General features: G+C 36.7%; 1 protein-coding gene across 5 annotated transcripts in view; it reads right to left on the reverse strand.

Moving 5' to 3' along the window:
• ARHGEF10 (Rho guanine nucleotide exchange factor 10) overlaps window positions 1–12874 on the reverse strand; it is a 112135-nt gene that overhangs the window by 11885 nt on the left and 87376 nt on the right. For all 5 annotated transcript variants that reach the window (XM_039568077.1, XM_039568079.1, XM_039568078.1 and 2 more), the window contains 2 exons: window positions 6807–6949; window positions 649–823 (listed from right to left, as the gene is read on the reverse strand). In XM_039568077.1, the coding sequence (XP_039424011.1) occupies window positions 649–823; window positions 6807–6949 (318 nt within the window). The remainder of the gene's footprint in view (window positions 1–648; window positions 824–6806; window positions 6950–12874) is intronic.

A 12874-nucleotide genomic window follows, 5' to 3' on the forward strand; every position in this document is an offset into this window, starting at 1 on the left:
GCTGAGGTCCTTGTCACTCACTCGCTAAACTGATACAAGCCATTGCAACTGCCTGTGGAACAGCTTCTGTCTTAGAACACGTTAAGAGCTGTAAAACTTTCTCCTAACAACCACGTTTCATTTAAGACTAACCATTTAATTCAAAAAATTAGAGCTCCAATCAGCAAAACACTGAACACACTTTGAAACGGCAGCATGTGAGTGGTTCAGCTGAGTTCCCTGGGTCTCCTGATGAAATTAAGCAAGTGGTTTTTTGGTCCCGATCTTAGGCAAAATAATTCCATCATGCACATGATTCTAAGGTTCCAGAAGCAAATGCCAATCTCTGTAAACTAAACACATTTTCATGACAGATTACATTGTCCAACTGTTTCACAGTCACACAAAAAATATGACCAAACAGAAGAATCCACCTGCTTATCTATCGAATTATATTGATAATCTCTAAGGAGAAGAGCTGTTACTCAACCAGCTCACTACACACATTGTTTGCCTGGGCAGGAGACGAACTATGACTTACTAAAGCAAATAGCCAGGAGACATCAGACCCAAAGTCTGAGATGAACCTTCTGATTCTGGCCTAATCTACAGCACTGGAGAACAAGAGTTATAAAACAAAAATGTTACCATAGGATGCAATTCAGCTACCTGGCAACATATTGTGAACAGGTGTGGCAATGTTAACATCCTGGAGGTGTTTCAGTGTCTCCGTGTGGAAGAGTCGAAGAGTAGATCCAGATGTGAAGGCAATCCAGACTCCCACTCCAGCCACAGCCATGTGAGAGATTACCATCCCTTCCTCTTGATGGGCTTCAAAATGGTTCTGCAAGAAAAACAAGGGCTCTACAGGGAGATGCAAGTCAAGGATATCACTCAACCTTTCTTACCAGCTTTTCAGTGTAGGCAGTGTATCTTCATCCTCTTTGACAAGGACAAAACTTTCTCTGCTTCGCTCAGGATATGTTCTGATAGCTGCATATGATGTGTTAATTTCCCAGGGACTTTTTCTGGAAATATATCATCATTAGTATGGAAGGATTCTCAGTTCTTGAGCCAAAGTTCCACCTAATGACAGAGTAACTCAGATTTTCTGTTTTTTAAAAATATTGCATGATAGAGGCTGGAAAGCTCACAACAACTCAGACTTAAAAGGATTTTGTATTTCCTTATTGATGCTCCTTTGGGAAAACTACCACAGCTGTACTTTTATCTACAGCAGAACTTCTCTTTCAACAATAAAAAACACTTTTCTTTTGTTCTGCCATGGGGTGTTTTCATAACAAGAATAACAGACTGCAATAAAAAGTCATATTTAGAAAGTAGAGTGTTTAAGAATATAAATACACAATTATTTGCTCAGTTACACACATAACAATGTGAGCCTTAATACTGTGGCTTGGTTTTTGATGCTTCTGAATTTCACAAGTATTAGCTGTTTTATTTTCCTGCCTTTCAAAGAATTGATGCTTCTCATTATAAGCCTCTTTCTATATGTAAGTAACACAACACTTTGAAGATAGACCTTTTTCCTTCATCTCATGCCTTCACAGTTACAACCCGGCTCCAGGAAGGCAGAAACCTCTCTACATGTCTCTATTAACATGTGAGATAAAGCTGTAGTAAAGTTCCTTAATCATTAACAAGAAAGAGGGATTTTTTTTTTCCCCTAGTTTTCTCTTGTAAGAGGACTGTCTCTGAAATTGAACACTGCCTTTTATTGTTGTGCCAGTCTGCTAAACATAAAACTCACTTAGCTAAATAAATGACAAACTGTTCCTTGGATAAAAATCTCTCTCTGAGGGGTATGGAAGTAATAAGTGCTCTAATATTCACTTAACATATTATATACTCTTTATTATATTTGCAGAAAATACTCTAAAGTACCTCCTTCTTGCTTGTGAAATACACTTAAATTTTCCAGGCATTACAATTAAGAGTTACATTTTGGTATTTTTTTCATTAAAATCTAAATATAATAGGGTTATAGATATATTGTCCAAATTTTCCATCAAATTCAGCTAACAGGCTAAGATCAGAGACAAAGAATAAAACTTTAGGACTTCCAGAAAGCATTACATTCGGTATTATTATTAGTAAGCACATAATATTATTTTCATACTTCATTACTGCATAAATATATTATTTTCAGTGAGAAATCTGCTGTTTAAAGAGAATGGGAATTATCTTTTGTGTTTTTCATTTGTTAACACTATTCTTCAAGTGTTCAGTTTTTAGTAAATGAACAGAGAAATTTCTCTTCAGCTGTCAGGCAGTAGTTCAGTTTTTGAGTGTTACTGTATTACCTTTTGATTCTTTGAATAATAACACTTCAGAATGAGAGGTAAGCAACCTGGTAGGCACATTTATATTCACTGTTTTCCTCAAGTAACCACCATTCATTCGACATTACCAAATGATATACACAATTTGAAAATCATAAAATTTATTCAACAGAAGAATTTATCCATCGAGAACATCTTTCAAATTCAGAAACAGCCCTTATGACTAGATTTCCTGATATTCTCATCATGCATGTTCCACTGCAAAAAGATTCTAAAATATTTACTTTGTTTATAGACTCATACATCCCTACACTGGTGACTAACTGGCTTTTGAGAACTTCTAGGGGATAGACCCAAGGCTGCTGAAGCGAACCTCACCAGCAACTTCCACTGTTTGAAATTAGAAGAAAAATAAAGAAGATTGTAAGGAACGAATTTTCTCTGGAGTGATCCGACCACAGCTGATAATTCTGTTGATGCCACTGAAAACAACTTGCACATGCATTTTCGTCACATTCCATTTTTACCAGCTCACTCATTATACTCCCACTTAAGTCTGCCCTGCCATTCGTACAGCTGTCTGCTGGAACACACAGACCCATTTGAAGTAAAACTGTTGTTGTGGTTGAAAGTGGGTTCAACCCACTACAACACAACAAGAAAACTGTAGAAAGAACTATTCTTCTCATTGAAAGGGTCTTCTAACATGGAGCAGGAACATACCCCGAAACTGCACCTTCTTATGCAGAGATTTTTGAGGGGGTGCTCACTTACACCAAACAGCTGCACCAAGAGATGAACCACGATTTCTCCAGCTTCAGGAGAAGAGGATAATGGGGGTCACTACCCTCAATGTCAAACAGATGTCTTTCACTACTTTAAAGCAGTTACACTACTTGTGAACACACACTCATGTAGAGGGATTTCCATTTCGTTTTGTTTACTCAGCTGAACATTTCAGTGTAACTCCTGTACAGTTAGCAAAGTTTTAAAAACAAGACAAAACAGACTAGGATAGAATGACACTCAACCAGTGACCTTATTCTATTAAATACTCTGGCACTTTCTGAACTTTTTAAACAAACACAAACTACCTTTGCAGAGTACAAGGAACTACAGGCACAGACCATTATTGGATGTAGGTCTGTACCCAACAGCAATACAACTGTCAGATCTAGGGTCAAAACTAAGTGACAAATTTCTTCTTCACAGAAAGAGGACCAGAGTATGTAATTAATATATAACAGCAATTGATGCATTTCTCATGTGTACCCTGCCAAGGGTCTTGGGGCATTGTGCCAGTTTGGGGCACTGTGCCAATAAAACACATTACCTAAAACATTCCATTACAATAACATATCATTAGAAAAAGTGAATTGAGAGTCTTACCCATAACAGATGGGGGGAAAAAAAAGCAGGAGAAATGAGTAATATCCAAATCCAATACACACAATGCCAAATCTGCTCATTTACTAAAAATTATTAAATAAAGAAAAAATCTTAAATAAAAATCTTAGCAAAGCAAAGAGGCATGGAATGAGATTGTCTTCAAGGATAACATATTTTGCACTTAGCAAATGCACAGATGATGCCTTTTCCTGGTCTTAAAATCAAGAAGCAAACATGGTTAGAAGAAAAAAGGGGTTTTACCTCTGTATTTATTTTAAGGATCCTTAGGTGCACCACATCCAGGTGGAATGTGCCGAAACACACACCACAATGCACACCCACAATAGATCGGGTATAACATTATAGGTCTTACTAATTAGCATATCTATCAAAGATTCCCCAATGAGAGGCTCAAGCGAGCCCCTCTCCCCAAGGAACCTTCCCCCTGGATGGTTCTTAGTTTACAAAATGTGTTCTAGAGAGGACCTTGATATCTGGGGCTTTCTGATCCCTAACTACAAGGCTTCTAAGGTGTTTAGTCTCCTAGATTTACAAAATAAGTCTAAGAATGTAGGCTAAAAAACACTAAGAATACAAAAGCTATAAAAAGGTATATAAAAGGGGTATAAAGAAAAAGGCAAAAAATCATCATGGCATCATAGACAGTTAAATATGACATACCTGTGAGGCAAAGAGTGCCTCACAAGGACAAGTTTACAAAATAGTCTTGAATATGCTCATGGGCTTGCAAAAACACGACCTTAAAATGTTTTCAGGTGCCTTTACCAATAATGTACATGATGCAGAGCACAGTATGTATGCATGACAGTAGCAATGAACTAGCAAGCAGCTGCATTGCAGTATATATGGACTATCTCCACATTAAGTATATGGAGATATAAAGGAGTTCAGTAAAGAGGGACGAATAACAGTTGAGCCCCGTGCAACACCTGGATTCTTGCTGATAGAGTGAAGATTAAGTTTATGTAAAAGATCTTGAGTCAAATCATTACTACTAACTCTAAACAAGAGAGAGCACAGAGGGAGAACAAACATTTCCTTGCTGCTGCTTCCAGCACCAAAGATTCTGCTCTTCACAATAAAGAAGAGGCAGCTCAGATATTAAAATATTTGATATATACAGAGTTTAAATTGTCTCATACGTCATATAATACTGAAATAATATTGCCAGCAAACATGGTAAGGGCAACATAGCAGATCCCTTCTGGAAACATAAACCTAGGAAGTTATCAAAACAAGTCAGGTCACTAAGTAGGCAGCAACACTGAAAACATTAGTGACCTGTTTAGTCTGGTGAGATGATGAGAAAAAGATCAGTATGTATTAAGACCCATAAAGAGGCAACACAAAATCATCACTTGTTCACAGTTCTGTAGGGAGGATGACATACTATGCCATGGGTATTTGTGTGAAATAAAAAAGATAACCCTCAGCCAGACATACAGAAAATCATCATGCTCTTGAAAAAAATTATTTATATTGAAAAAATATTACTCAACCCAATATGCATCATTTCTTATATGTTGTTTGCTGCAACACTCACTGTGTGTATAATGGACCTATAACAACCTGGCCTCTGAATACAGTAGGTGACTTAGTTGAGAAATGAGAAGAAACCTCCTGTGATGCTTTTGTAGGAAAATCTGCAGTAACAGCTGAAAAGTGAAACTGCCATGTCTGAGAGATATTGGTAGAGTACTTGTTATTTTATTTCTCCAAACTTCTGTTTTCAACACTGCAGTCCATGATACTGTACTGTATTATGACAGAGTAAGCTTTAAACATTTAATCCTCAGAGCTTGTTTAACTCTGGGTTTGTTCTCCTCTGCCAAAACAGCCCAGCATAGCCCAAACTGCAGCCATACCACCTGGTTTAGGGAGAGCTTTCCTACAGAATTAGGCCAGAATTGCCAAACTTATTTACAGAGATCTGTCTGTACATATCCAGCCTCACACAGGAACAATCTGGCTGTGATTTCTTACTGTTTTCCTGGTGAGAATCTGAGAGGTTTGTCACCAAAGACTGTACAACAGTAACCATGTGTCCTAGAGGCTGTGAAACTAATGAAAGTCCATTTCAAGCATCTATCCAAATCACTCTTCCAAAAGCTTTCCCTAATCATACCATTCAAACTACCAACGAAATAAACCTTAAAGAAAAGAAAAATAGGGAAATATATGATCCAAGCATCTTATTAGATGAAACAAATCACTCAGAAAACACAGAAAAAGACAGAGGAAATTAGGATGTTAGCTATTTCCCTGCAAACCCATGACAGTGACTCACAGAATCAATTGTACCAAACAGACAATTGTTGGGAGAAAACACGATCATCAATGAAAAAAAAAAGCAGCAACAAAGCACACAAAGAAGGAGGCTGTGAGCTCATCATGACTCCTGTTCGAAAGAACTTCATGGCTGTAAACATGCAATTCAGTGACACTCTTGTAGGTTGAAGGAGAGGTTGAACTCCCAATGTTTCATCACCTCTTAACTTTGGATGGCTAAGATGTTCTTTTGGTGAAAGCTGTAATTTTGACAGAAATAAGGGCTTAGCACTCTCTGGAAAATGTGGTCACAAATGTGAGTTTGAATCCTTAACTCTTCTCTCATTCCAGAAAAGACAGCTCTTATGTACTATTCATCAGAAACTGCTCTTATGCAAATAAAGTTTTTGTAGGCCACTGAGAAGCAAAACTCTGAAAAAATACATTATGAAATTATCACAAGGTACAATTAACATCTAATTATATAGAAGTAGTCTCTTAATGAAACCTTCTTCTGTAATTAACATGAATTCCTTTAGGCACCCACTTCTCTGCTGCCTTGCCTCAGATTTCATTTTTAAGAAAATCTCTTGCCCCAAATACTCTATAATTTCCAAGCACCTTATGGAAACCAGTGGGTAAATGGAAGCAAGGTCTAACGAGACATCAGGAGAGAACACAACAGCAGAATTACAAACTAAGGGAGTGGGATTTAACAGAACCGAGACCATATTCAATAAAAAGCTTCCTGAATCATGATGCTTCTTAAACAGATTTTCATCTCTAAAATTTCACCACTTATACCCTGTAGCATAATAGGTGAGCAATGCTTTTAAAAGCTTTTACCTCTATGGAATGCGTCACAGTGCTGATTATAAAAATTTGTCCACCACATGCAGCCCAAATGGTCTCCTCCATCACAAGCAGACTTCTAACAGGCAGAACCCCCAATTTAACTATCTTCTGAGGTTCCGTGTTCCATGTCCCATCTTCAACAAAAAAAGAAGAAAGGTTATACACAACCAAATGGTGGTCTTTGCTTTAAAACAGTTCTGAAAAGCTCACTGCTTGAATTTCTGACAGTTGCCACTTCAAGCTACACTGTGATTTGTGTATGGTTACTTTTAGCTTCCAGGGTAAGTCTGTAAGGATAAAACAACATTAAGGGGAATACCCAAACCTAAGTACTCATATACCTGTCAACAGTGCAAATGTTATCTAGATTAAATGATAATCCAGGAATACCACATTGCTGTTCTGATACAACTGCTTTCCTTTCCAGAGGAAATACAGGCAGAAACCCATGGCTGACACAATTGTCTCCAGCTCAGAAAGAGCTCACAACCAACTCATTTCAAGATGAATCAATTTCTAACTAGGACAGAATCATCTTTCATGTGCAAAGTAGTCAGGAAGATTTTTACTGTGGGCTCTAATGAGTGCAGATCACTCTCTAAGAGCATATTGATGGAATGGATCTTCCTGCTACTAGATGCTTCATTTAAGAAGGAAATTTAAAAAAAAAAAAGAAGAAATTAAAACTTGGTCTTGTACCATATCTTCACTTTTCTTACTTTTTCCCCTAATTATAAAACCAACAGTGTTTTCTTTGGACTGCATTTAGCAGATCTAAATTAAATTATGCATGTGTATGTGGCACAATCAGTTATTCAGAGAGGTTCTGGTAAGAACTGCATGTTTCAACCTACTGCTCTGGACACTCTTGATTGCCATCTCTTTGAAACAAGGACTAGCAGATTATTTATCCCCAAATTTAAGAGCCAGCAACATTTTAGCTTTATCTTTTATACATACAAATTGACACACTAAGTACGTTGATAATAATTTTAATGTTTTCATATTAGTTTATATACTTTAAGTGCTCATTGAATATAGTCTCAAAGATCACATTTCTATACATTATAATTTATTAATAATATAAAAATCTGTTAAAAGTAATGGGGTTTTACACTGAGATAAAATATTTCAAGAAAGTACCATTTCTCCACTGAAAAGCCTTCTTCCTGCACAAGCTGCAAAAAAGTTGCCACTCTTCTGGCACTAGTTTCAACTCAGTAACCACTTAAAGTTTGATTGATGATACCAAAGTAAATACATCTTTAGGCAAGCACTTAAGTAGAAGTTTTTCTTTTTCGTCCTCAAAACAAGTGCATCTCCTATTATTTGCTCAGGGAAAGGGAGTACAAAATTTCCTGCTTCACCAATAACAGTAGCAACAAAAATAATGAGAAGTCTCAGCTCTGGAGTACTTCTCAACATTGCTGTCATCTCTGTGATACAACCTTTGCTGAGTCATTCTCAGGATGTAGCTCTCTTCTGAAAGCATCTTTGTAAAAGTGACACTTAGTTTCAGGCTGTCAAAATAATTTTCATTATTTTAGTTTGCATTGAGAAGAGTGCTTCCAGTTATTAGCCTGCAAACTCTCCCAGCAACGTCAAAGTCACTCTGTATTTTCTATGACTCATATATGCTATCAGTAATAAACAAACTTCTGGAAAAGTTTCCATTCTCTAGCAACCACATTATCCACAAATTAAATTCTAAACTGGAGGCTGCCCATACCGTATGATTGCTGTAACCACTGTAGCCAGTGCAAAGCCTTCAGAGAGTGAAGCTGCACACGTGTGTGTCACAACTTTCATTGTGTAAGGTATGCTGACTGAAGAAGTTAAACAACAACCTGTACGTAGCACCATTCTTAGGGATAAACCCAGCATAATTCTGGTACATTCTTCCTGTCTTTTCTGAAGGATAAGGACTGTGAGTTTGGGCAAGGAGCAGATATGCTGAGCAAAAAGCTATCTTTTCTAGTTATATTTTCACACTGAAAATATATATATTTTATATTAATGTAAAACAAAAGTTCATAGAACCTGACAATTCTTTCTCTTAAATACATTCAAGCTACACATTAATTTATATATAAAGCATAGCTGACACTGAAATGACAGGATAATAAGGATTTTCAGGATCTCAACTGTGGACTCAGATTTACATTTTGCTTAAATTCAATTTCAAACATCTAATTTTTAAATTTTTTTTTTAGATCTGGACCTTTATGCCCTAAAGTTCCATGTAATTCCTCAGATGACTAAGCACTACTCCTTATTAATAATTTTGATCAATGTAAGAAGGTGAGTTCAACATTATCAATGTTATAAATGCCATCTGTGTCATGAATATTTGATTCAACATATATGCCTAACAAAACTCAGTTCTCACAAAACCATTTTCTGTTGGTATGTGTTCTAACACAGTTCTTGACAATCCAGTTTAAGAGTTCTGTAGGACTGGACATACAAAGAAGGTGAGATAGAGACCTGATGTCTTTCATGTTACCATGATTTCATGAAAAAAACCTCTGAAATCCCATTTGATGTATCAGCCCAGGAAAGATCCAAAGCTATCACTCTACCCTATGACCCTAGTCAGGTGATAAGGCTATTCACTGGTGCTTTTTTATTTCTTCCTGCAAACAATGCTGTCCTCCAGATCAGACAACATCTGAGACAGATGAGGGGAAAAAAGGGTAGGGGGACACTCTCTGGTCTAGTAATTAGAGCAGTATTCAAAGGACATGTCAGCTGTGTTCTGGACCCTGCCTCAGTAAAAGATTAATTAATTATACAAAGTAGAATGGCACCAGGAGGACAAATTAAGCCCTGTGCATCTCTCCCCTCTAATTTTGTGGCAGCCAGGGAAATCTCTTGAGAGTGGAAAGCGTGGGTAAAAATCCTCTCAAGCAAGACAAGGGATTAAGCCTGATCTGACATACTTCTGTAAATGCTTTAACCACAGGCTGCTGGCTAAAAGTAAGATTAAGACTTCATTTTGATGACCAAGAATTTTATCACCCATCTCCAAAATTACTTAGCAAGTGTGTGTCTAGTTCACAAGTGGTTTAAGACTATCAAAATCATACTTCGAAGAAAACATAATATTCTCCCTGCCTCCCTCTCCATCTCAGCAGACCCAGTTCAATACCTGCCTGCACAGACTTCATGTTTCATGTTACCTGTCTGATCCAATGTCCATTGCTTCTACAGCCTAAGGGAAAAGGAGCATTATCTCTATTCTACTTGTGTAAACACCTGCAGATTCAAGACATACTTATGTAAGTAGTTCCGACAAATGGCACTATCCAGGTATTTAAAATTAGACACAGCACTTGCAAAAACATAAGGAATGGTTTTGTTTGATGCTATAAAATCTTTTGCTAGTTACTGACTAAATAAGTTTATTTCTTCCTGGCAAAAGAGAAAAGAAGCAAGAAACAGAAGCCAAAATAAAACTTTTGCCAAAACTAGAATCTCAAGGCATACTATATGAATTGTAGGTACAGCTGTTTGCAGGAAAGAGATGTGTCTACAAAATCTGAGAAGAGGGTCAAATATAGAAATGAATCAAGGGGCTTCTGGAAATTAGATGTCGATATTTATGTTGTATATAAGATGTCTGATATTTGCATATTAGATGAATATTTTAAAAAAATAGAAGACAGATTTTATGCTAATAGATCTGTGCTATGTCACCGTGTTATGCCACTATTTTTAATACTCTTTGTAAGTTATATTTCTCCAGAAGTTACATGCCATAGTTTATACACCAGTGTTGAACAGTACCTTGCAATGCACATATCAAGCTGTTTAGCTGCATCAAAGTAAGGTCTCTCATGCTCATGAAATATTTCTAAGACTTTAATGTATAAGGACATTATTTCCATTAGTGCATTTTGTTACTAGTCTTGTGATTTTTATGAATTTTGGAAAATTAGTTATCCTTCTATTCACTCAAATTTAATCTGATAGGAAAAGTTTTAAAACAATGTTCGTTTTATAGGACACAATGTTGGCTATTTTATCTTTCTGTGGTTTGTTTTCACAAAACCCTTCAGATGAAGGAAAGTAGTATTATTTTACAATCAGTTATAAGAACAAGCTTCCTATTATTTAATTTATAAATATTTTTAAATATTTAGTACTTTTAATAATTATAAGTTGTTGGTGCACTCAGGTCTTCATATGAGATAACCTTTTAACATATAGTTTATTTCCTCCAAAAGTCTTTTCAGAGTTTGTAGCAGTTTTCCCATCCTTTATGCTTTCAGTCAAGCTGAACCGAGCAAGCTTTTTTGTTGACAGCTTCCTCTCTTGCTTAGCAGCACTATTGATGGTTTCAACAGAGCTGCCAACACAGCCCTGGGAACAGCAGTTCTTGGTTAATTAGTGCAGTGGAGCACAAACATTTTTTCCATCACATGGTACATAAACCAGTGCTGTGGAGGAGTAAAATGGTACCTACAGAAGTCAAAAGTTTAGCACATTCCTTATCACTTGAAAATAAGATGAGACACTCAGGTCTGCTCTTCTAAACAATGTGTAACTAGGAATGTCCTACACTATGCATGCATACTCCTTTTTTCTCACATATGCATCAAATTCTTCAAGCTAAACAGCTGACAGAGCTCTTCCTAAAGTTATACAGGGGATGGTGCTGGAGGTCCTGGCATGAGATACACAAATAAGACTGAAAGCAATGTCAACATATTTCTGGTAATGAGTATTATATGACACTGCAAAGACAACAGTATTTTATCTCTGTTTATCTTTGTTTGCTCTAGTCCTCTCCCTAACAGCTTAATACCACTCCTTATTTTTCACAGCAATACCTCTCACAAGGTCTACTTGAAGCGGCAATCACATGCCAGAAATACACTCTTCAGACAAGCTGGAGTAGTACATGGATCCACTCAAGCTCTGACTTTGACATCAGTGTTTTACATTCCACATATTCTTCCTTCCCTCAATTTGTCAGAGGACACAAGTGTCTTACCAAATCCATCAAGGTACCTCACCAATTGAACTGACTTGCTACTCCTTCACTGTTGTAACTGTTTCCTCTTACTCTTGTATTTCCTTTCAGTTTTAGTCATTTTCCTTGATATTAATCCTCTGAAAATGCTCACTTGATTAGTGTCACAAGGCCTCTTTGGATAGGTAAGTCATCGAAACTTCTGACCAACTTCAGAATTCCCTAAGTTCTTACCAGTGAAGTCTCTTCTGTTGTGTGCATGGCCAAAATTGTCTCAGCTGTTAATTATTTCACCTGACCAAACTCTTACTGAAACTACTAAAGTATGAATTCTTCTACTTTCTGCCACAATAATTCTGAGTTTTATTTTCTTTTTCCTGTTTCTCTCCGTACTCTTTACAGGACTTCATGGAAAGGAAATGTATATCAATGTCTAGAAGAAAGGAAGTAGCTGGAACTGACTACAGTATATCAGGAACAATACACCTATATTATATAAAGATTGTGATTTCCCTTTCCTAAGATACTTTTGTGAATGGAAGTCAAACATGCGCTGACCTTTTTTGCTATTACATCACTCAGAAAACACATCTGCTCTTCTGTCTGCAATCATCACAAAGGGGTTTTGTTATGTTTTTTAAACACAGACAATACAACACACTTTTTCCTTTACCTCTTCTAAGCATGTTTTGCATGGAAATATTAATTCAGCCTGAGGCAAACACTAAATGCAGAATTTTTCAGACTGATAACGGTGCTAAAGTTCACAGACCTTAAAGTAAGTTCCCAACAAACAAGGTGGCAGAAATTTTGCAGTCTGCATCACTCCCATTCCTATGTAGAACAGCATTTAATTCACTAGCTGTTTCACAGTTCCCCAAACAAGTCTTCTCACACAAATAAAATTAAGGATTAGTGAGGATAACTATCAGGGGTACTATTTTTACAATTAACATATTAGCTGATCTGCACCCTAGTTTTCTGTGATATTTTCACAAATCACCATATTAGCTCACATTTAAGAGCCAAGTAGATTTTACGGTATCAGCACCTCATGACTTTGCTTTTAGTTTATGCTCAA

Source organism: Corvus cornix, chromosome 3 (assembly GCF_000738735.6).
Source record: "Corvus cornix cornix isolate S_Up_H32 chromosome 3, ASM73873v5, whole genome shotgun sequence".
Lineage (NCBI taxonomy): Eukaryota > Metazoa > Chordata > Aves > Passeriformes > Corvidae > Corvus > Corvus cornix.